The 26,124-nt window shown below is 26.2% G+C and overlaps 1 protein-coding gene across 1 annotated transcript in view; it reads left to right on the forward strand.

Annotated features, from left to right (window-relative positions):
- The window catches only part of LOC100211869 (ubiquitin-conjugating enzyme E2 G1), a 34,807-nt gene that overhangs the window by 2,729 nt on the left and 5,954 nt on the right, over positions 1–26,124 (forward strand). The window contains exon 2 of the mRNA XM_065807601.1: positions 20,736–20,838. Coding sequence (XP_065663673.1) covers positions 20,736–20,838 — 103 coding nt within the window. The remainder of the gene's footprint in view (positions 1–20,735; positions 20,839–26,124) is intronic.

Consider the following 26,124-nt stretch of genomic DNA (forward strand, 5'->3'; position numbering starts at 1 on the left):
TTTAATTTTTTTCTAAAATTTCTTTTTTAAATTACGTTTTTTTATCTTAAAAATATAACACAAGAATAATTTGAAATAATAATAAATAAGAATAATAACTTTTCATTTAATAAATATTGACATCATTACTTAGTTATCTTTTCGAATGTCCTTAATTGCGAACATTCTAAACAACAATCATTTTAAATTTGAGTTAAAATAAATAATAGTTAATAAAAAATCTGTACTATGAACAAAAACTAATTTTAAAAATTACTCTATTATTAATATTTATTTTTATTATAAACGATGTGTGGAATATTACAAACAATAAATCAAATAAATTTTACTTGATATTTTCACAAGATTAAAAATACTCCACAGTTTTAGTTTTCTTATAATGGTTTTCTAAATTTCTATTCTTATTTTATTTGCGCATTTTTGTATTCACATTGTGTTTCCACGTGCACATTCCATTATTGAAATTAGTGACGATAACGACTTTAAACTGCTCATTCATTACGTTAGTGCAAAAGAGAACGACGTTGTGCTTTTTATATTTTATATTAGTTGTTTGATAACAGAATATCTTTAATAAAAATCTTTTTTAAATATTTTATGAAAATAAAAATATAATCTTGAACTATTGGACGAGCATTATTTTATACGCTCGTTATAAGCTGAACGAGCATTGTTTATTGCGCCTAGAACGTTTAAAAATACCGTTTACGGGCGCGTTTTACGAGCGGAGCGCGATCATGCTCGCTTCATCACAAGCCCCGTATACCTATTTTGCAAGTAAAAGTGAGGTGTCTGCAATACAAATTTTTTCAAATGAAATTTGGTAGGTATTTAAAAAATACATATAAAAATTAAAAAGGATATGTTTTAAAAAATATATCCATACCTTCGATGAAAATGTGATGTCAGAAAACTAACAAAGTTTTCAGAACAAAAAATTTCAAAGATAACTCAAAAAATTGAATTAAAAAAAAAAAAAAAAATTGAATTAAAAAAAAAAACAAAAAAAACACCCACGGCAATAAAGTTAAATTGTGTGTTTAAGTGAAGTTTAAAAAAACTAGCACAGAATCCAATTGAAGAAATTGGTAGCGTAAAACACACATAACATCTTTAAAGAAAATTTGACATTTATTTAAAATTAGTTGTGTTATTTTTATTGAAATAAGTTGTTATACATATCACTTTAATGTTCAAAAATAAATTTTGCAATAAAAAAGTATCTTTGTAACAGTTGCTTGAATTTGTGGACTACTGTTGTATTTTGCGAAATAGGTAAAGTAATAGAATGTAAAACTTTAACTGGAAAACAAAATACAGTAGAATCTCGTTAACTCAGACCCTGGATAAGTTAGACTTTTACTAAGTCGGACAAATTTTTAATTCCCCTTGAATTTTCTATACATACCAAAAGCTTTGCTTAACTTGGACATTCGCTAAGTCGGGCAAAATATGTATACCCATTCAGAGTCCGGGTTAACGGTATATGAATTTGTTTAGTAAAGCAGATAGGCCATTAAACTATTTAAATAAAAAAGTTGCCATTATGTACAAAAAACATAGTTATTTTGTCCTCTAAAAATGCTGCTAGTCCTTGAAAAAAGTTGATTTAAGTTTGCTAAACAGTACAAAAGAATATAATAGTCTTTTAATCAAAAAAATTTTAACAGCATCTTATACTTTTTAAAGAGTAGATATACACACAAACTGCTTTCTTATGAAGAAAACATTTGTCATTATCTTTCACTTAATAGATTTTTTTTTTATCAAAACTTTTGGCAATTGTTTTGCCCATGGCTGGATAGCAGGTTTTATTAATGATAGTATTACGAAATAAAAGGAAATTCTATTAAAGCTACATTATTACATCAAAATGGTTTACAAATTAAATAAACCTTGTTTGCTAACTTCTTGCTATCAAAATGTCTCCATTAAAAAACTTAAAATTTTAATGGATGTTTTCGTTGGTTTAGTTAAAAAGTAAAAAAAAAAATTTCAAGTTTTTAAACATATTTAAAATTTTGCCATATAAATTTACCAAATGGTCACACTTGACCAGTGAATGCCTTAGAGAGAAGTGAAATAATAATAAAAAGGGATTAGTTCTTAAACAAAGCACATTTAGATAGTTGTCTAAACAAAAATAAAACCTAATAGAAAAGTAAAAATAGACAAAGAAAATAAAGAATATGAATAACAAAGCAAAAATTTATTTGGTAAACAAAAATATCAGTATTAAAGTCTGTTTTGAAAAGGCTCAGCAACTACAACTAGTTTATCCCGACCGAAAAACATCATTGCCACACTTTATCCTGTGATATATATCTGCTGCCATATTGCAGTAAATAGGACTTCAATATATTTAGTCGAAACCAACTACACCCAAAATCTGTAAAGTACCAGTATTTTTTAAAAAGTAATTTGAGAAAGAAAATTGGTAAATGCAATATAAAATAATTTAGATAATATTATTAAAATATAGCAACAACTTATCATAACGCTTTAAATAAATAAACCATTAATGCAAATAAGTCAACAAAAAAAGAAAAAAGTTAAAACATTTAAATACTTAAAATAATAGTTACCTTAAAGGGACTGCTAACATATGTTGTGTTCATATTAAAGAAAATGGTAAAAGAAAAATGTTTGAGCCTAATTTTTTTGATTAAAGGGATTCCAAACCTCCAAGACATGTTGTGTTCATATTAAAAAGAATGTTAAAAAAATGTTTGGGCTAAATTTTTAAAATTAAAACAAAAGGATAAATGCCAGTGGTGTACCCTTCGATCTTCCCCGGACCAAAACAGTTTTTATTTCTCGATTGAGTCGTCCGCAATAATAATCAGTAGTCTGGTGTAAAAGTTTTTTTTTTTTTTGAGTGAAAATGCTTAAGAAAAAAAATTTAAACTTCTGACTATTAAAATTTATCTAATAAGAAACAGTTTATTTAATAATAGTTATTAATAAAATTAATTAAAGATGGGTTGTCATTTTTGTTGTAGTCAATATCGTTTTGTTTCTTTTTGTCAATCTTAACAAAGGTTTTATTATGTGAAGCAAAAATGTTGAAAGTTATAACTACAAAGAAATGTTTTGTATATAGAAAAATATTCTATTATTCTCTCTCAACCTTCAATCAAATTTAGTTTAGTTGAATGCTTAAAACATTATGTTTTTAATTTTTTACACATTTTTCATTATACTAAGACTTTTTTTTTTAGAAAAAAAGAGTTTCCACGTGCATCGTAAATTGCGCTATAATAATAATTTTCATGTGCATCTTAATAATGTTTTTTATTTTGTTAATTTTAATTGACAAAGTTAAAATAAAAACTTATTTTACTAATGAAAAGCAAAAGATTCAGCATTATTAATGATTAAACTGGCTATTCACGTGATTCAAAATGGACTATAAGGTTTGAAAATTGATACAATTGCATTTGGAAATTTAAAAAAAAATGTAATTTTAAAACTCATTTTAAATTGAGAAGAAATGTGCTTTAAAATGCAGCAACAATGTTTAAAAAATCTGCACAGTCGCACTTCGAAATATTAAATTGCATGTCGGCTACTTTTTATTAAGTTTGGTGAAATTATATAATGCACCATAGTGTACTCATTGTTAAATTACTTTAAATGCTTTTTAAAGTTTTCTTTAGAATAATCCCAAGGAATAAAATCTTCATGGATATAAATATGGTTTTATTAATTAACACACTTTTGTAAGTAACAAATTGTCTGGTTGTCCTGTCGGGCTACTGACAGGCATTTTTTTTTTTCAAATTTTAGTTGCCCTTGGTCAAAACATGTTGTCCCGTGCCACCAGATGACCGTGAGGGTACACCCCTGAATGCATACAAAAAAAAACTAACTTTTTTACTTTAGTCGAAGCTCACCTTCCCCGCTTTGTTGTAGACCAAAAAGTCAGCATATTATAAACTGCAATCTACAGGCTCAATAATTTATTCAAGCGCAATATATTCCTAAGAGTTTTAGTACATAATATCATTGATTTTATTGTTTGTGTAAAAGATCGATTATGTAAACAAACAAAAAATTCAATGATGTCAGGTACTAAAACTCTTAGGAATAAAACACACTTGAATAAAATTATCAAGTCCGTGTATATTATGCTAACTTTTTGGCCTTCAACAAAACAGAGAAGGTGAGTTTGGAATAAAATAAAAAAATTAGTTGTTTTTGGTATGCATTTATTCTTTTGTTTTAATCAAAAAAATTTAGTCCAAACATTTTTAAAAAATCATTCTCTTTAATATAAACACAGCATGTCTCGGAGGTTTGAGATCTCTATAAAACTAAATAATAAATTATATCAGTAAAATATATATGCAATAGAAGTTAATGTTTTTTTGAAAAAATAAAAATAGCAAATATTTTTGAATGGTGGAATAAACACAGTTTTGAGACCACATCAATCTTAACAAATAATTGGCAATCCAAATATTATAAAATCCGCTTGTGTATGTAAATTCTATGAACTGGCATTATACTCTTACCAAAAAAAAAATTTTTTTCACAAAAAATATTTTTTAGTAATCTCTAAAATTTTTGTCCTAATTCTTTTTTTCATAAATGATTGAGGTTCTTATTTTATTATTATTTTCCTAAACAAATATTAAATATTATTTTAATAACAAATAATTGCTGTATTTAACTAAAGAACATTTTTTTTAAATTGTACTTAAGCTTTTTATTTTTCTCCATTAAATTTTTTTATTTATTTTCTTGTATGTTTTTTCCGCAAATTGAAAAAAATGAATGCATGATTTATAGATAAATTTAAAATTATTAATTACGCATTTTATAAAAATTGTTTAGATTTAAAAAAAAAAAATTTAACATCAAATTACTTGATTTTATTGAAAATTGTTAATTTAAAGGGATTTTGGTAATTTTTTAGCATTTAGTAGTTTTTGTTTTTATAAAGTTCAGTAATGAAGAACTATTACCAAGATAAAAATTTAAACAAAGAAAAAAAAAAAAAATTTGACCATCTAAAGTAAACAATTAACTGTTGATTCCCTGTGTTAGCCGGTCAAATTAGCCGCTCACCTTCAATTTCTTATTTTTCGCCCTGATATATGTGTATATATGTGTGCAGTAAATGTTTTTAAAACAATTTGTACATTTAATTTTATAAATAACATCAAAAAACATTTGTTTTAATAAACTTTTTGATGAATTCATAGATTTAATATTCGAAAACATAACCAAGTCATTTTTTTTTTGTTATGTTAAATAAACTTTTTAATAAAAATTGTTTACATTGAGCTATACGTTTTTAAATAAAGTTTTAAAAAGTTATTAAATAAATTATCATAATATATATATATATATATATATATATATATATATATATAATATATATATATATATATATATATATATATCAGTATATATATATCAGTATATATATATATATCAGCCTTGTTATAAGATTTTGCTGTGTAACAAAAACGCATTTCAAAGTAACTCAACTCAGCAAATATATTTTGTATTGTTAGAAGTTATATTGCGTCACTAGCATCAAAAATCATACAGTTTTTTTTTTCTCGCTACAACAAAAGTTTATAAATAAAATCTAAGTTCCTATTTGAAAAATCATTTTTATTTTTTTCAAATATGAAATAAATTTTATTTTGAAAAAAATGTTTTTTTCATAAAACCTAACATAACCTAACATAATATTTGTTAATTTTCTTATAATTTTACAGTTGGTTTTTGGTTATTTTATTAATTGTAAATAAATTTTTTCTTATTTATTTTTGTGAACTCTTTTTAATAATGTTTTTAAACAATAAAGAGTTTTTTTTTTATTATTTATCAGTTACCGAAAACATATTCGTGATCATAATTTATTTTCATAAATTAAACAAATGTCATTAAAACTTTACGTTATTGAATTAACAATAAACGAAAATATCCTATTAATAAAATATTTACATCAAAATAAATCGTGCATTTTTTAAACTATTATGACAAAAAATAATTTTTACATTTAAAAGGAATTTATATATTTAATTCCTTAAGATAAAATTTAAAACACTTTTATTTTTAACTAATTTTTAGCAACAACAAAAAAATTATTAAACAAACTGTTTCTTTAACAAAAAATCTATTAATTTACAATTGCGGTTAAATGCTTTTACTTACAACTTTATTTCTTTTGAATAAACGTCACGTAAACGATATCAAAAGATAATTTATATATTCTAAAAGATAAAAGTTTTTGCGTAACACAAAACAGCTGAATGCGTAGACAAATCGCCTTTTCGCAGGCAAAATGCGAGCTGGGTAACGCTTTTGAACAAGGCCTGATATATATATATATATATATATATATATATATATATATATATATATATATATATATATATATATATATATATATATATATATATATATATATATATATATATATATATATATATATATATATATATATAGTATATAAAATATTTATGGTAAAAGTGTTTGTTTTTTTTCTTAATGATGAATGTAATTTTTTTTAAACAATTTGTTTACTTAATTTTATAAACAACGACAACGGCAACAACAAATGCGTTTCAATAAAAAATTTTTGAAAATAATTTTTGATAGTTTAAATACATTTAGTTTTTTATTAAATGATAATTAAATGAAGGTTATTCTTAATTTAAAAGAGTTAGCCTTATATAAAAATATTAGAAATATCAAAGTTTTATAGTCCGTCATGTTGGTTTGAAAAGGTGAACTTTTTTGTAGGAGAATTAAAAAAAATCTTGTAATATTTTGTAATTGGTTAATTAAAATTCTTTTTTTGACTGTTATAAAAATGCATAAATAAATAAAAAACAATCTTCTTTTTTTTTTTTTATTCACCTCTTCAAGGCCGAGAAGGCCACTACAGATGAGGAGGCTACTTAATAGTGGTTATAACCCTCTCTCAACTCTATGACTCCGAAACACAAACCTTAACAAACAAGGCTGCTGCGCAGAAAAACAAGTTGATAAATATTTTTATTTAGACAAAAAAAAGGAAAAAAAGATTTATTGTCTAAAAGAGAAAGGGCATCATTAGAAGATCCGCCCCAGATATGGCAACAGTATTCCATACAAGGCTGGGTTTGAGATTTATAGAGATAGAGAATCCGGAGATAAGAATAGATAAGAATAGAGATAAGATAGATAATAGATAAGATAAGATAAGATAAGAATAGATAAGAATAGAGATAAGAATAGAGATAGAATCCGGAGTAAGAAAGTGTTGAACTCGATAAAGAGATGCAGCCTTAGCAGATGCTAATTTTGCAACAGATTTGATATATGGTTTCTAAGAAAGATTGGAAGTAAGAGTTAATCCTAAAAGATGAAGAGTGAATGACTCATCGAGTACATTATCGTTCATAAATCTAGGAAGATCTAACTTATTGCGATAACGATTGGCTGAAAAAAATTGAATTTTATCTGTATTGAAGTTCACCAGCCACTGTAAGCCCCATGGTGTAGCAGAAATGAGATCCTTTTCAAGCTCAAATGCCCCCTCCAAGCAATCAGAAAGTGTTGGTTTCTTACCACGACAAGAATAAATGGTAGTATCATCAGCGAACAATACCACCTTAGATGTGAGAATGTCTGGAAGATTGTTAATGTAAATTAAAAAGAGTATAGGGCCAAGGATTGAACCTTGAGGAACCCCTGAAGTTACAGAATAAGAAGAAAAGTGCTGTCCATCGAGGCCAATTTTTATACTATGATTGGAAAGGAAGGATTTAATAATCTTAAAGGTGTTACCAGATACACTGTAAGAAAAAAGCTTATGTAGAAGACTAGTATGCCAAACTTTATCAAATGCTTTAGAAATGTCAAGAGCGATGGCCTTAACCTCTCTACCTTTCTTACCATTACTGTTAGCAAATCAGCTGTAGAACGAAAAGATAAAAATCCATATTGATGATCAGAAAGTAAGTTATTAAATTCAAGATGAGAGATTAAGGATTTGTTAATAAAAGATTCAAAAACCTTGCTTATGGTAGTAAGAAGACTAATTGGACGGTATTTGGACAAATCAGATCGCTCTCCAGAATTTTTGAAAATAGGGATAACAGATACCACTTTCCAGCAGGCTGGAAAACAAGACTCTGATAAGCACTTGTTGAATAATTATAGATGACAGCTCCGAAGAACACTTCTGCATGACCATAACAGGTATGTTGTCCGGGCCACAAGCTGTAGAAGAGTCTAAGCAGAGAATCACTGATGCAGAAGCTGAAGTGATACAAATGTCAAGCGATAAATCAACTTGTTTGACGGCTATATCAGTAAGAATGCAACTAGTGGAATCAAGAGATAATATTGATGAAAAGTTTTTAGCAAACAATTCAGCTTTTTCTTTAGGTAAGGTGACTTAGTCTAAACCATACAAGAAAGATGGAATTACAGGTTTGCTCTTATTATTGATATTATTAAAGATTCCCAAAAGTCACGAGTGCCTAATTTTTGTGATGAAATACGTGATTTTATGACCTGAGAATAACGGGCTTTGGCGTTAGACAAAATCTTTTTACAATGGTTTCTAGCGGTAATAAACAGTCGTCTGATTTCACGAGAATTGTTTTGCTGATAGATATGGAAGTAACGGTTTCGATTTGCAATTTCAGCAACACAATGTAAAACTATGGAGAAGAGTGAAGCTTGACCTGGAACTGTTGAGAGGGAATAAAAAGGAAAAAAAGTGAAGAAAAAAAGAGAGGAAAAAAAAACTAATTTATATTAGTTGATTTTTTTTAGAGCTATAGGTTTTAATTTTTTAATAAAGTTTTCTTTCATTAAGATTTCTTTCTTTTTTGATAGTTTAACCTGTTTATAATTTTTCCTTTGTCAGTTTTTTTTAGCTTGTTTTTAATTATCATAAGAGCCATGGTCAAGCTTTAAAAAAAAAACAGTTACTTAAGTGGTCAAGATTGGAGTGCAATTGCACGACTTTTCTGTCCGTGACGGTATATATATATACATACATATATATATATATATACATATATATATATATATATATATATATATATATATATATATATATATATATATATATATATATATATATATATATATATATATATATATATATATATACATATATATATACATATATATATACATATATATATATTTATATATATATATATTATATATATATATATATATATATATATATATATATATATATATTAGGGTGGCTCTTAAAACAACATTTTTAAAAAAAACCTGTTCCTACCCCATTACTTTGTTCTATATAATAGTAAAACACTAGGTTTAAAATTTTTTTGAACAAAAAATTATTTAAGGGTTAGCTCAAGACCCTTAAAAATTTGACTGGTCCCTAAAATTTTGAAAATAAAAGTTCTTCTAAAGTATGTCAACCTGGTACTCAAAAGAAGCGAAATTATATAAAAACTTTAAAAATAATAATCAATTTACAAAAAAATAACTTTTTTTTAAATAAATGCATAAAAACTTGTTTTTTAAGCTGAAAATAAAAAGTCATTATTTTCAAGTTTTAAAAAAATAGTTTTTTTTAAATATGCTTTTTTTTTTAAAGTGATTACTGTTTTTGAAGTTTTTATATAATTTCGCTTCTTTTGAGTACCAGGTTGACATACTTTAGAAGTCCTTTTATTTTCAAAATCTTAGGGACCAGTCAAATTTTTAAGGGTCTTGAGCTACCCCAAAAATAATTTTTTGTTCAAAAAAATTTTAAACCTATTGTTTTAGTATTATATAGAACAAAGTAAAGGGGTAGGAACAGGTTTATTAAAATTTTTTTGAACAAAAAATTATTTTAGGGGTAGCTCAAGACCCTTAAAAATTTGACTGGTCCCTAAAATTTTGAAAATAAAAGTTCTTCTAAAGTATGTCAACCTGGTACTCAAAAGAAGCGAAATTATATAAAAACTTTACAAATAATAATCAATTTACAAAAAAATAACTTTTTTTTTTAAATAAATGCATAAAAACTATTGTTTTTTAAGCTGAAAATAAAAAGTCATTATTTTCAAGTTTTAAAAAAATAGTTTTTTTAAACATGCTTTTTTTTTAAAGTGATTACTGTTTTTGAAGTTTTTAGAGGGTTTTGGTTGGGGCAGGCAGTCTATCAATTAATAAAATAAAAAAAATCCGGTCTTGCATTTTAACTTTTACTTTTTGTCAACAAAATATGGAAGAAAACTTTCAGACAACATATAAGTGTATATATATATACATATATATATATATATATATATATATATATATATAATATATATATATATATATATATATATATATATATATATATATATATATATATATATAAAATAAGCATATATATAAGCAGCCGTGGCGCACTGGTAGCACACTTGCCTCTGAAATAAAGAATTCGTTGTTCGAACCCTACCTCTAGGCAAGTTTTGCAACATCAGTTAGGAAGGAGGCGTAAACTTCCTATTAAATGCTCTTCCAGGTTGCTCTGTGATAAGACCATTAGGACTTTTTGGGGTACCTAAAATAAAATAATAAAAATAAAAAAGAAGAAGAAATATATATATGTTTATGTATCAGCCCTCATAATTAGGGTCAGCATTTTTCAATACCTAACTGCTAATACCTAAATAAAAATAAGCTAATACCTAACAACCTAACTGCTGACCTAACAACCTAACTGCTGACCTATAAGTGTTTGAGGTCTGCAAAAATGTAAATATACATATAAAAGAAACATATAACATTTGAATAATTTTTTTTACTGGAATTGTGATAAGGATGACAACAGGGTGGCCAGCAGTCCTTGAAAACCTGGAAATGTCCGGGAACTTGATAGGTCATGGAAAAGTCCTAGAAAAGCACCTCTTTTAGCAAAAAATCCTGTAAATCCTGGAACTTTTTTCTGAAATAGTTCAATATTTCATTATCATGTTTTTATTTTTTACAAATATATCATTAACATTGCGTATAATTTCTACTGAATTTATTTTCTATTTTCAGAAATGCAAAAAATTTTTTGTTTACCGTTGCTGTCAGTATTATTAACATCTAATTATTTAAAAACTATAATATATAACTAATATATTGCCAAAAACAAAGAACTGCCATTTTTAAGCAGAATACCTATACAACAAAAAGTATTCTTCTTGGGTAAAATTTAGTACCTCAAATATATAAACTATAAATCAGCATAGCCTACTATTGAGGATCTTCAATCTCCAGCTCTGGCAGAAATAATATGAACCTTGAATGTAGTAATGTCACTTTTTTTTTAAAGTAATTTAAATGAAATATTTAAATTCATAATCTCTGACCACACAATAGCATCAAAGTTTGCATCAAGTAAAACAAAATATGGTTACCTTATTTATTTTGAATTAGCACCATTCTATCAAGACCAGCTTTTCTCTGAAGTCATTACCAAGCATTACCAATCTTTGTTTTGACCTATGATGAAAGTATGAATGCTATCTTTAAAAATGAACAAATGGATTTTGGAGTTGGACACTGGGATTTAAGTTCTGGTGTTGTAAAAGCTAGATATATTGACTCAAAATTCCTCAGGCGCCCTAATTCACAGAATTTATTTGACAAACTTACTAAAGCAACAGAGGTTTTTGATCTTGGAAAACTAACTCAAGTATTAATGGATGGTCCTAATGTTAATTGGGAGGTTCTGAAAATGTTAGATAAACATTGGCAGGAAAAATAATATTGTGGTATAGTTAATATGGGGAGTTGCAGTATGCACATTGCTCACTGTGTTTTGCAGACAGAAATAAATTCTCATAAGTGAGAGTTGGCAAAAAAATTTCGTGCAATTTATAATCTTTTCAAAGATTCACTTGCTAAAATAGACGAGTACATTGGAGCTTGCGAATCTGATCTGTTTGCTTTACCATAAGTATGCATTGTATTCAGAAAAAATTAGGAAAAAAGTATATATTTATATTTATATAAATATTATGTTACAGTTTCTTTGCAACTCACTGGGACAAGTTTGTACCTTTGCCAATGCAATTTTTTAAAGGGATCCCAAAGTGTTGAGACAAGTTGTGTTTATTTTAAAGAAAATGATAAAATAAAATGTTTGAATTTTTTTAAGTGAAACAAAATAATAAATGTATACCAACAAAAACAAACTTTGTTGTTTTACTCGAAGCTCGTTATCTCCACTGTAGATTACGGCGTATATTTTAAAGACTTTGAGAGAATTAGTAATTCCCTCAAAGTCTTTAAAATATACGCCGTAATCTACAGAATTTATAATTTATTCAAGTGCGTTTAATTCCAAAGAGTTTTAGTAAATGACGTCATTGTAGAATATTTTTTTGAATCAATATTATTTGTTTTATTTGTTTTTTAAAATAGCGTTTATTATCAATTGCATGACTTTCCTATAAATTTTATAGGAAGCTAAACATAAGAATGTTTTTTTATAGAACGTGAAAACCAAATAAAATTAAGATATTTATATTACATTCTTATATAAAATAAATATATAAAAAAGTCATTGTTTACCTTATTATATATTCTGAATCTTTTTTTCTTTTTATGTAAATAATGTGAATTTTTTTTTAGTTTATCTAAGCCGTTTATTGCTATGACGTTTTTGTTCTCCTATCAAAATGACATTTTACAAATTTTTAAATTTTTAATTAATAAATAATTTTGGTAAACAACATCATTTATTAGAGATAATAGCTGAATTCTTTAATTTATTGTTAGAAAATATTAATAAGTATGTCAATTTAGTGGAAATTGATAAATTTTTAAGATTTGCATATAAATATTAAGATAGTTTTGTACTTTGCATTTGGATTTTGATAACTGATTGAAATGATTAAAATGTCAGCAACTCCATACCGATTCGAACTTTTTTAAAAAAAGGACAAAAAAGCCTGTATGGATAAAAGAAATGAAATAGTTGACAATTTTTTCAGCTATGAAAATTTAAATTTTGATATTGCTAAAACATCGAATTTAAGCCATTTAAGTGTTGGCGCTGAACAATGGTGTAAATGTGGATATTGTAAAACTATGCCACTTGAAAAAGAATGTCTTTGTGGTGTTAAAATAAAGGAAATAAATATCGCCTCAGGTGTTACAAATTAAGTAACATTCTTTGAAATATAAACTGATGTGTGCAGTATTAATAACAGTAATAATAACAAACATTAACTTTTTTGTACATAATGGCTATGTAAAGTAAAAAAAAGTTTTTTTTTTTAAAGATCATCAATACATAACAGAGCATAAAAGTTTATTGACTGGTTGCATTGAACCATATCCGTTATGGATATCAATGGCCAGTCTGAATGACAGGGAAGGAGCTTGGATGCCAGATTCATTTAAAGAAACTTCTAATAAGTATTTATATATATAAGTATTTATATATATTTTATTTCTAATAAGTATTTATATATATTTTAAAATTAAAAACAATGGCTATTTTCATAGCCACAAACTTTTAAAAATGTTATTTGCACTGACACCTTTGTTTAATAATATAATAAATATACATACATACATATATAGGAAAATATATATATTTACTTCCGGGGGCTATTTTATACTGTTTTTGACAGTGCTGACCCTATTTGGGTGCCGCCCAAATTCAAACTTAAGGACCTTTTTTTTTTTCAGCAAACTTCCTTTACTTGAAAACGGATTGCTTTCTTTGTCTTCATAACTAAATAACATGTTTTTATTTTTGTTCTTGATTACAATATTTGTTAAAAAATAAGATAAGTTTTTTATAGAAAAGTAAAAGTTAAACCGCGTACAAAAAAAAAACAACCAAATATCAAATAATAAATAAAATACCAAATGACAAATAGTAAGCAATTAGTTAATAATACCAAGAATGCAAAAAATCTGTAAAACCGCTAAAAAACATGGCTTTAAAATCTTTAATAATAATTATTTAACTTTAAAATTAAAATAAAATGAGCAGTACATGTTTTATAGAATAAAATTTATTAAATATATCTCGCTTGATTAAATAAGTATTTCGAGAATATAAGTAACCCAATGAAAAGTTTAGCAAATAAGGGGTCATCCATAATGTACGTACATCTGAATTTTGACCCTTTTACTCCTCCCTCGTTCCCCCATTCCACATTTTGCTATAATTTTTTTGAGTACCCTCCATCTCCCTAAAATTATTTACGCTCTTAACCTACCTACCCAACATTTTATAATATTTTTTACACATTAGTGTCTCCGTACTTTTATAATTGATCCTCTGCCCTCCATCTCATATATGCTCTTTTACCCTCTCCCCTACCCAAGCCTACTTATGAATAATCCCTAAATGCTGTTAATTAAACTTTTATGAGGTTAAAAAATATAAAATAATTTTTTTAACAAAACCTTAATACGGATAATGATAATTTAATAACAAATATAACACAAAATTAATTTATAGCAATAAACAAGCTTAAAATGTCTGAAATATTTTATTAATATTTTTAATGCGAACTTCTTAAAAATAACAAAAAAATAATAATTTAAAATAACTTAAAAAATTCTATAGTAATTTATGATTAAAAAAAAACTTTTATATAATGATAATTAACTAAACAAATTCTTTAATAATCTATAATGGAAAAAAATCTATAGTTTGCTAACAAAAAAATTTTTTAAGATTTCTTATCAAAATTCTACAATGACGTCATTTACTAAAACTCTTCGGAATTAAACACGGTTGAATAAATCTGTCTGTAGATTGTGGCGTATATTGTAAAGACTTTGAGAGAATTGCTACTGTGAAGACGGTGATCTTCGAGTAAAACAACAAAGTTGTTTTTTTGTTGATATACATTTATTATTTTGTTTTACTTAAAAAATTGTGCCCAAACATTTTTTTTTTATCATTTTCTTTAAAATTAACACAACTTGACTCGGCACTTTTAAATCTCTTTAAAGATCTTGTGAAAAATTGAAAGGATTCCTAGTTCTATTTCAAACAGACACACCTATGGTGACATTTTTATCAAACAGTTTAGAAGATATGTTGCAAAATTTGATGAAAATGATTCTCAAACTAAACATTTTAAAAAAAGCTCCAACAGCATTTAGTCTAACAAAAATTGAAGTAGAGAAATCAAATTACAAACTAGGAGTAGACCAAATTGACATAGGAACAGCACTAAAACAGATGCTAAGCTCTGTGTAAACCAGAAGAAAAATTAGATGCTAAAACAGATGCTAAACTCTGTGTAAACCAGAAGAAAAATTAGAATTTAAAAAAGCACGAAGGCAGATTATTATAATATTATTGCAAAAATTTCAAGAAAGATGCCTATTGAAGTATTCTTTAGTGAGGAATGCTTCATCTTTGTCTCCGAATGAAATGGTTTAAAGCAAGAAAGTATCCACTCTGAAATTCAAGGGTCTTGGTGAGAGATTAAGTGCATTAAAATGGCTTTCAACTGACAATGCAGACGATGCAAAACAATAATATGATGAATTTGTTGGTGCAGAATGTGTTTGATTTAGTAAAAAATTTAAATCCTTTATTGAATTAACTGATTCTGTTGATAAATTTCTTGGTATCTATTTGCACAAAACTCAAAAGCATTCAGCATTGTGGAGAGTCTGTGCTATCATTTTTGTTTTATCTTATAGCCAATGTGCAATAGAACAAGGATTTAGTGTTTACAAACAGTTGTTAGTAGGAAATCTACAAGAGAGATCTCTTGTTTCCCAAAGGATAGTTTATGACCAAATCAATTCCCATAACATTGTTATTCATCAGCACGAGCTTCCCAGTGATCTTTTAAAAAGCTGTAGGTTAGTATACAATAGGTACAATTCAGTGTTGAAAGAAAATAAGAATCAGATATATTTACATATAAAACATATTTTGTTTTTTTCTGGTTGAGAAAAGTTCTAAATATTCTAGAAAAACCCCAAATTATCCTTGAAAGTCCTGAAAATATCCTGGAAATTTACATTAGCTTTTGGCTGGATATATGTATGTATGTATGTATGTATGTATGTATGTATGTATGTATGTATGTATGTATGTATGTATGTATGTATATATATATATATATATATATGTATAGATAGATAGCATTTATTATGCGGTAGTGGTGTAGTGGTAGAACTCTCACTTTAAAAGCGAGAGGTTCCGAGTTCGATCCCCACCATGTTCCTGGTAGTACCGCGCTCAACTTGTTTGTCAAGGTTTGTGTTTCAGAGTTATAGAGTTGAGAGAGGGTTATAACCACAATTTAGTAGCCTCCTCGTCTGTAGGCCTTCTCGGCCTTGGAGAGATGAATTAACAAAAAAAAAAGAGATAGATACATACATACATATAAATATAGATATAGATATAAAAAATATTTTCTTATTTTAGACAGTGTTGGTATTAGAATTCAAAGTAACTTTAATTATTTATTTCTCAGTTTCAGTAGCTGTTACACTAAATGAATATATTTTATAACTAAATTAAGTTAGCTATGTCTTTGAGTCATTAGTTAACAAACTTTTAATATCTCATCATTTAACAATTCATTCATCTAACAACTTACTTTCTGACAATTAAGATGAATTTTGATCTTCTTGTATCTGGAAGTTTTTCAAAATTATCAAATCATTCTTGACACTGTCTTAAAAAATTGTAAAAATTTCATGTTCTGAGATAAAACTGATTTGAACCCTACATATATCATAAAGTGGACAATATCTTGTCAAATAAAAGTGTCAGGCAAACTTTTTGCTGGAAAGAAATTATATAGACCCTTTGTTAGTAAAACATACATTTACTGATATAGCCATAAGCACAATGGAGTTTACATACATTGATTGTGGGTTAGGGTTTAGGGAGATATTTTAATCTATAGAAGCCTCTTTTTTATATATTGTTGATAGATATTACATTTAAACAGTTTTTTTGTTTATGCTGTTAGTAGTTGCCCTTGCTAAAAGCACCTGCTTAAAAAGTGTTATCATTATTAGTGTGTCCCAAAAAATAATATTTTTTGAAAATAGTGATACAAAGATGAAAAAAAAAATGTTGCAACTTACCCCGCGTCGGGGCAAGTTGCAACACATTACTTTAAAAGAATAAACCTTGTATAGTCCACAGAAAAATTACTAGTCAATCTGTAATTTCTATTTGGCAACAAAAATTTTATAATTACAATAAAAGAAAGTTGTATTTTCCTTGAGTTGCAATACATTTATTATGCTAGACTTCACAAATACCTGACTTGTTTAGTAAACTAAAAACTGTTTTTGAAAAAAAAAAGTTCTCTTGGTCAATTAAGTTTAAAAAAAGACAAAAGGAGTATTTAGGATATTTAAGTTCTGCTTTTTCTGTTTTTAAGATATAAAAACACAATAGCATTTAGTTTAAAAAACAATTTTTTTAATGCAAAAAATTACATTAATTCCATTTTAATTCACCTTTAATGTTTTTCTTTTTGATTGTTGATGTGGAAGTATTAGACTTTCTCTTTTTAGAACTAACTGCTTTTTCAGCCATAAGTCGCTTTTTTACTGGAGTATCTGTAAGAATTTCTGCATACTTTCTCTTTGATCCAGTGAGTATTTCTTTCCTAGGTTGTGCTTTTGGCAGAGGTCTTACATTCTCTGGGGAAAATTCTAATGATGCCAGAGATGGAATTGCATCTGAGATTGAAGTTGATATACTAATATCAATACCTGCTTTAGATTGAGTTTCTGGACGATCAGTAACAAATGATGGAGCAAAATCTGCATCTGAAAATATATCCTTATCATATGGGAATATTCCTGCCACTCTAAAACCAGATGTTATGTTTTGTTGTGTAAGATAATGCTGTAAGGCTATTTTTGCAATTCCTGGCAAATCATATATACTCATTGTTTTTCCTGGCCATTGTTTCATCCATGAGTTTTGTGCATTAGCTACTCATTTTTTGAATGGTCCGAATACAGATCTATCTAGAGGTTGCAACTTATGTGAGCAATGGGGAAGGAAGGAAAGCAAAACTATACCATTATCTTTACACAATGTTATTAATTGAACAGATAAATGAGACTGATGGTTGTCTAAAAGTAATAGCACAGGACTTTCTTTTGTGGGCTTGACATGCCGAATAAATTGGTTTAAGTAAGTAACAAAGCACTTTTCATTCATCCACCCTGACCCATTCGAAGCACCAATGCATTCATTTGGTCCATCACGAATAAAGTGATCAAAAAATTTTTTTCTCTGAAATAGAAACATTGGAGGCACACTATTACCACATGCATTTACAGCTAACACCATTGTCACTAGTGTCCCCCGTTCTTGAGATGTTAATTCTCCAACTTGCTTAATACCTTTACGAGCAATTACCTTGTTTGGTTTTTGCACAGTGGTGATACCAGTCTCATCAACATTGTAAATATTAGATGCAGAAAAATGATTTCTATCTAAAACATCTGATAATTTTTGAAAAAATACACCTACACTAGCACGATTAAAACTAGTTGCTCGTGCAAGACTTGTTGCTTCTGGAGTTCTGATAGACAATCCTGAATGTCAATTTAAAAACCCTCTCATCCAGTCAGGACCAGCCATTGAAAGTTTTAACCAAGATTTTGGAAAATTAAGGTTATACTTTACTTTATAGCACATTCAAATGCAAGTTTTCGTGCTTCATAAGGTGATAATCCAAAATAAATATCAGAAGCTGTTGATATATATGAAGCAATAGATTTTTCTTGTTCTAAATTGAAAACTTGGCGTGACTTTTTATAACCAGGAATAGGTAGCGGCATTCCCATATTAATAGCTTTTTTTACTTTATTTATGTAACGAAAAAGAGTTGAGTAGTGGATTCCATACTTTTTTGCTGATGCTCTAATCCATATTTCTTTTCCATCAATAACATGGTTTGCTGCCTCTATTACCACTGCTGTTGGATAAAGTCCTTTTTCAGTTTTTCTCCTATAAGTTCTCATTTACAATTTTTACTTAAGCACAAAATAACAGTTTAATCAAATAACAATAAAATAAAAAAACATTTTTTATCAAAAAATCATCATTTATTTGTATATGAATGATTAATGTATCTTTGCATATATGTATACATGTACATATATATATATATATATATATATATATATATATATATATATATATATATATATATATATATATATATATATATATATATATATATATATATATAAATTTATATATTTATAAATTTATAAATTTATACATAATACACGTATAACATATATATACATATATATATATAATATATATATATATATATATATATATATATATATTATATATATATATATATTATATATTATATATATAAATTTAAAACAAAATTTTATGATAAAAAAAAGTTTAAAAAAATTAAAAAATTAAAAAAAATAAAAGCTTATATAAGTTGTATATGTATGAAGCGTTAATATATATGAAGCGTGTTTATATATATTTATGTATTATATATTATGCATATATACATATATGCTATATGTATATTATGTGTATATATATATATATATATATGTATACATATATATATATATGTATATATATATATATATATATATATATATATATATATATATATATATATATTCATGTATTATATATTATGTATATACATACATGTATGTAATATGTGTATTAAACATAATATACATATAAAATACATGTATATATACATAATATGTAATACATAAACATATATACATATATATACATATGCTTTATATATATTATATACATTTACAATTTATTTAAACTTATCTTCATCATAAAATTTTTGTTTTCGTTTATATTTGTTTGCGCTGTTACATAAAAAAAGCATCCATTATTTTAGAAAAAACTAGTTAAGTGCGTAAAATCAACAAATCCCGCAGCTAATTTATGATTCAACTTACCCCAAGCAATTTGATGCAACTTACCCCATAGGCATCATTATCACTCTAATCATTGTATATAATTATTTTTATTGAAAAAAGTTTTTTTCTTTTGACTTATCGTGTTTGAAAAAGATTTTTTTAACTTACCATAACTTTATTATGGTCATATACCTCTAAGTTTAAAGTAAAACCCAAAAAAACTTTTTAATTGATAGTAGTAGAGGTAGTATTAATTGTTCAAGGGTCTTAGGAAACCCCTAAAAATATTTTTTATAAACTTTAAATTTAATATTTTTATATAGAACACATTTAGGGGGTGCCAGCAGATATTTTTCAAAAATGTTGTTTTTTGGGACACCCTCATTGTCATGAAAGGTTTATAAAAATTTTTTATTTTTCGTTACCATGATGTCATAGCCGCTTAGTGATTAAGGGGGGTGATGTTCTCTGTGCTAAGAACTAAAAATTTTGAAGGTTCAGTTTCCCTGCATCATAATTCCACCTAAAATCAGATTTAATGCTAGGGAATAATCATTTTTTGATGTATTTAAAAGTATCCAATAATGCTAATGTTTTGGTTGTATGTTAATAAAAATGGTGCTAGGGAGCTGTCAAGATGCATAGTTGTTTATATGGTCCTAAACAAATTAAATTTTTGTGAACTTGTAAGAATGTTCTTTTGCAATAAATACAAAAATTAAAAAGAAGTAGTTAGAATAAAATTTGATTTAAAACAATTTATTATCAGATGATCAAATCTCTAAATAATTTTTTTTTTTAATTTGGTAGGATTTATTCATAATATTCTGTTAGCGTTTGAACATGCAAAATTTTTTTCTTTATAGAGTTGAATAAAAGACCTGTAGAAGGCTTTTCTGCTGGTCTAGTTGATGATGAAAATCTTTTATTGTGGGAGGTAATGGTCATGGGGCCTCCAGATTCATTCTAGTAAGTCTATTTTATTTTCTTAGCAAACAAAATTTATATTCAGAAATTCAGAAGTTTGAGCTAACAGATGCTTACAGTAGGGTGGGTCAATTTTATTTTTTAAGAAGCAGCATAATGTGTAGGGTTCCTACACATATATAAAGGCTGCATAGCAGTTTTGAGGTCTGTGCTAGCCTCCGTAGGGGTCACACACAGAATCAGATTTTATAGCATTTTAGAGAAAAATGGGTTATGGTAAGCACTTTTCATCTTAATTGTGTTTTATACTATTTAATTTTTGTAATTTAGTTATACAATATAAATTATCTAATAATATACTGTTTTAAAAAAGAAATATAATTTTAAAAACGCTTCTTTTAAGGTAAGAACCAAAATGAATTCATGTTGGTGCTTATCTTTGATAAGCACCAACATGAATTTTCAAAAATAAAAAAATATAGTAAAAAAACTTTTGGTGCTATAAATAAAAATACATATATAACTACTTTTGTTCATATTTTATTCAAATATTTCATAGCCATATCTAATTTCTGATGTCTTTGTGACTATTCTAACAATTCTTTCCATATTTTGACTATGACAAGGATATTTTGGAATACTTAATGGACTGTCATTGGCTTTCAAAATTTCTTCATTTGAAAAGACATTTAATAAAGGTGATGAATTAGCTTCCTCAATGTCCCAATTTACCAATTCACTCTAATCATTAGCTCCAAGATTTAGTGTTACAGGAAGTTGAAAATGTCTATTGTGTTCATCAGTATTTCTGGACTTGAGTATCCTTTGTATGTCTGCAGTTCTTAATTCTTTTCTTTCACCATTTACCATGCCAATAAGATATTTTAGATATTTTATTTAAAACCTCTCCTGATTGAATAGTTAAATCGATACTATTTATAAGATAAGTATTTTTGGTCTGAACTTAATTAAGGATGTTATCAGAAAGTATATGAAAAGCACCTTTTATTTTTTCGAAAAGGAAACAACTGCTAAATTATTTTAATCATTGATGTTTTACCAATATCTCTTTTAAATGATGCTGGGACAGAAGTTTTTCCATCAATTAACTCAAACAGATGTTTAAATGGAAGTTCATTTAAATGGAGTTGAAAATGGAGTTGGTCTATCAAGTTCTGTTTCTATTAGTTTTATCACTCCTCCAAACTTACCAGTGTTTACTAAAGTTGCATCACATAAGATAGCATTTAAGGAACCATTACTGCCAGTTTTAAATATTAAATAATAATTTCATCAGCAATGCAGCCAGAAGTTTTATTATCAGGTGTTAGATGATCTATATATAACTGCTGCTTGGTTCTCTAACTGTTGAATATGTTCTTCTTTAACTGTTCCTGTAGTTGTTATTGTATTGTCTTTCCTTCCATCAAAACCAATATATTGTAATTTCAAATTTTCACATTTTCTCCCAATTACATTTTTTTGTCCGACACGAAGTCTTTCTTGTTCTACTTTTTTCCTATCAAGCATATTTGATTCATTTAGTATTCCCATGTCTTTCAGAGCAGCATTAACAATAGGAGCAGTTGCTCTGCAACTGACACAATAACAATCTGCCATGATAGTCAGTTCATCATAAAAAATCCTATTTTGATTACATTTGTTTAAGAAATTATCAGATTCATAAAGTTTGTCATTTTTATCATTAGATGAATCTAATTCAATACTTTTCTCAGATTCATACAAGTTATCATCAGTAATGCGATCCATCTCTTTCTCAACATTTTTATGTGTATTTAACTGCTGTTGCCTAGTTGCAAATCTATTTTTTTGTGTTTTAGTTTTTTTAAAGTAGATGTTTAAGCATTACCAAGTGGCTCAAGTTGATTTTTGTGTTTTTTTGTCCAACAAACGCATCCCATTCTTTTATTGGCACTTGTGGCAAATGTGGCAATGAAAAAGTGGCAATGAAATTTCATTGGCACTTCCAAAGTACATCTGCATTTCTCTCTTTCTACTCCTGCATCATAACGATTGCACAAACATATATCAAACATTTTATCAAAAGCTTTCAATTTGGCACAAAATTTATCTTTTTGCTTCTAGAAATTTTATTTAAATTGGATGCTTTTTCCATTATTCTACATACTTTTGGGAAAATTCCTTCTGTTTCGATTGTTGGAAAACTAAATTTACGCCATATATTTTCAATTTCTCTAGTAACTAATCGATAAAATTAATGAGCAGAACTTGACTCTTTGTCTTTAGCATCTTCATTTCTGCATACATAAAAGCAATATTTTACAATATCTCTTTTTGTAGGTATCATTGCTGTTGGTAATTTAGATCCATGCCCAAATTATAATTTATCAGTATTACTGCGAGTATGAGATGTTACCGCATATGAGTTGCTTTTTATTAGTTATATACTATTTTTAAATACTATATATTCATTTATACTATAAAATACATAACAAATATAGATGCTAAAAAGAACTTAATAAAATATTATTAAAATTTACTGTAACTTGTACTAATTGTTCCAAATTAACATAAATTTTATTATAGCAAAGTAATGTAATAAAATTGTTAAGAGATTTAAACGAAAAATTTAAAAAATTTTATTTTATGCAAAAAATGTGGTGTGTGGTGCAACGACTGGGTGTGTGTGTGAAAATTTTTTATATAGTTTATATAATTTATTATGCCAATTCATGAACACCTATGGTTATGACCCACCCTAATTAACAGACCACCCAAAAGAATTATATTTTTCAGTGCAATTAATCAAAGAATATGTTTACTTGCTTTATGAAACCTTAGGTTAGGTTTCATCTATAAAGAAATCTAAAAATCTTTACTTTTTTCTTACAGCATCATTTTCTATTTTTTCAATCAAGCATAAATTATCTTCGAAAAGTAGCTTTCACTATAAAGAAACACTAAACTTTTAAAAAACTGTGCCCAGAGCAATGACAAATGGCTGAGCTTGGTTCTAGGCTTAAATTATTTTAGATTCTCTAAAAGCTACTTTGTCAAACATCGTGTTTGAATTAGTCAGACACAATGTGTCAACCTCTAGAGAGCACTACATTGTGTCAAATATGCAATTTGTTAGAATAGAAATGGCAAGTGACTGGAATTAAGTTATTTTATATATAAAATCATATAGTAAACTGCACATATTAACAAAGACACTTGAAAAAACCACACACTCTAACTTTATTTATTTTTGATTTTAGAATATGTTGCTATTGCAAAATTTTTAGATTTTTCAGTTTTCTAATCTTTAGTTGATTTCTGTTTAAACCTTTTAAATGAAAATCAACTAAAAATAAAAGAGTGACAGGCTGTTTTGAATTTTTTTTGTTTAGATTTGATAAGTTTAGATACTGCCCAGTCTTTTACTTCCTTTTAGGTTAGTAGAGAAGCGAGAGTAAAAAGTGCATACAATAAAGTACACTTATCAACACTGTTTCAGTATTATAGCCATTTCAATGTGTTAAAAATAAATGTTTATTAATAAACTCAGATCTTAAAAAAAATCTCAAAATATAGTGTACATTTTCTATTTTTAACACAATGCATTGCTTACTTTGTGAAAAATAAACTTTTTTTTCAAATAAACTTGCAGAATTACATAACTGGATGCACAATATTTAAATTAAAGATAAACAAATAAGTATGTAACTGTGTGAAAACATGTTTCACACAGTTACATATAAAAAACCTCCTAACCTGAGTTTTATCTCTTTAAATAAAATCTCCTGATAGTATTTTCTAATAAATTAATCTGTAGTGATACAGATTAATTTATTAGAAAATGTTAATTTTAAAGTTTAAAAATAAATTTAAAGTTAAATTAAAAAAATACAAATTTAATTTTAAAAATGAATTTAATAAATTTATTTAATAGTTTTTTTTTTTTAATTTAATTTTGATTTTCTGAAATTCTGAAAATCAAATTGATTATACCAATATTTTCAAAAAAACTAAAAGTGATATTGTTTCATTTTCTATACCATAAAATTGCCTAAGTTCAGTCACTTATGTTATGAAAATATCTTAGGCAAAAATATACGTTTTTTAATCTTTTTAATGAATTACACAGACAACTATAATGTGAATTTATAATGTAAAAATAAAAACTTTCAAGTTTGAACAGCTAGTTTGAACGAACTTTCAATATCATTTCATAAGTTAGGTCACTATATACATTCCAATCAAAACATTGCAATATTACAAGTTTAACTTCCCAATAACACATCACAATATCACAAATTCACCATCCAAATAGAAAAACACAACACAATAACATATCGCAATATCAAAAATTTAACATCAAAAATTATGAAATAAAATCGTTTAATTTAATTTTTAAAAAAGTTTTTTTCTTTTAGTTGACAACTTAATAAACTTAATAAAAAAAACTTGATAAAAAAAATTTATTAAAAAGCCAAAATTATTTTTAGCAAACAAATTTATTTAGATGACTCTTTTATATACAATGCTAAATTTTAGATTTAACTAAATTACTTTCAGAGTTCGCCTATATAAAGTTTTATAATTTTAAAGTTTTTTATACGCAGACGAATTATTTCAGCGCGATGCAGTTAAATTAATTTTTTTTTTGTAATTGGTTCACATACATTTTTCACAACCAAAGGCATTTATGCTAATTGTTATTTTTATTGTTTAGTGACGCGTTGTTGCATTATCCATATGTGGCTGAAGTTATAGTATTTTAAAATTTAACTTTTTTTTGAAGAAAAAGAGTACTTAATATTTAAAAATCAAAAAAAGAATTTCTCAAATATTGTTAACTTGGTAACTCTTAGTAGAGTTAGTGCTAAATATGATCATTTTATTGAACATTTTGCTTATTTTAGATTTTAATAGTATGCATAATTTAAAAACTTCTTATTTATAAGCAAGTTATTTCATATAAACAATATAATTTTTTTATAATTTTTATGCATGAAGTTATAACAAATATATTGGAGAAAAAAAAGTTTTCAAAAATTGAAATACACATGCATTTTTGTTATTCTTAAATGACCGAAGTTATATTAGTTAAATGAACATGGTGACCAAACTTAAATGACAGAAGTTACATGGTGACCGAACTTAGACGATTTTACAGTTTTTATGTAGAAGATTTACTTATTGGTAACAAAATCTAATCACAACTTTGAAAGCTAATTTATTATACACAATTTTATAAATAGAAAGCTGAGCTATTATTATCCATTCATTATCTTCATAGATCTTACACTAAATATTATTATCCATTCATTATCTTCATAGATCTTACACTAAATATTAGGC

This window comes from Hydra vulgaris, chromosome 10, assembly GCF_038396675.1.
Source record: "Hydra vulgaris chromosome 10, alternate assembly HydraT2T_AEP".
NCBI lineage: Eukaryota > Metazoa > Cnidaria > Hydrozoa > Anthoathecata > Hydridae > Hydra > Hydra vulgaris.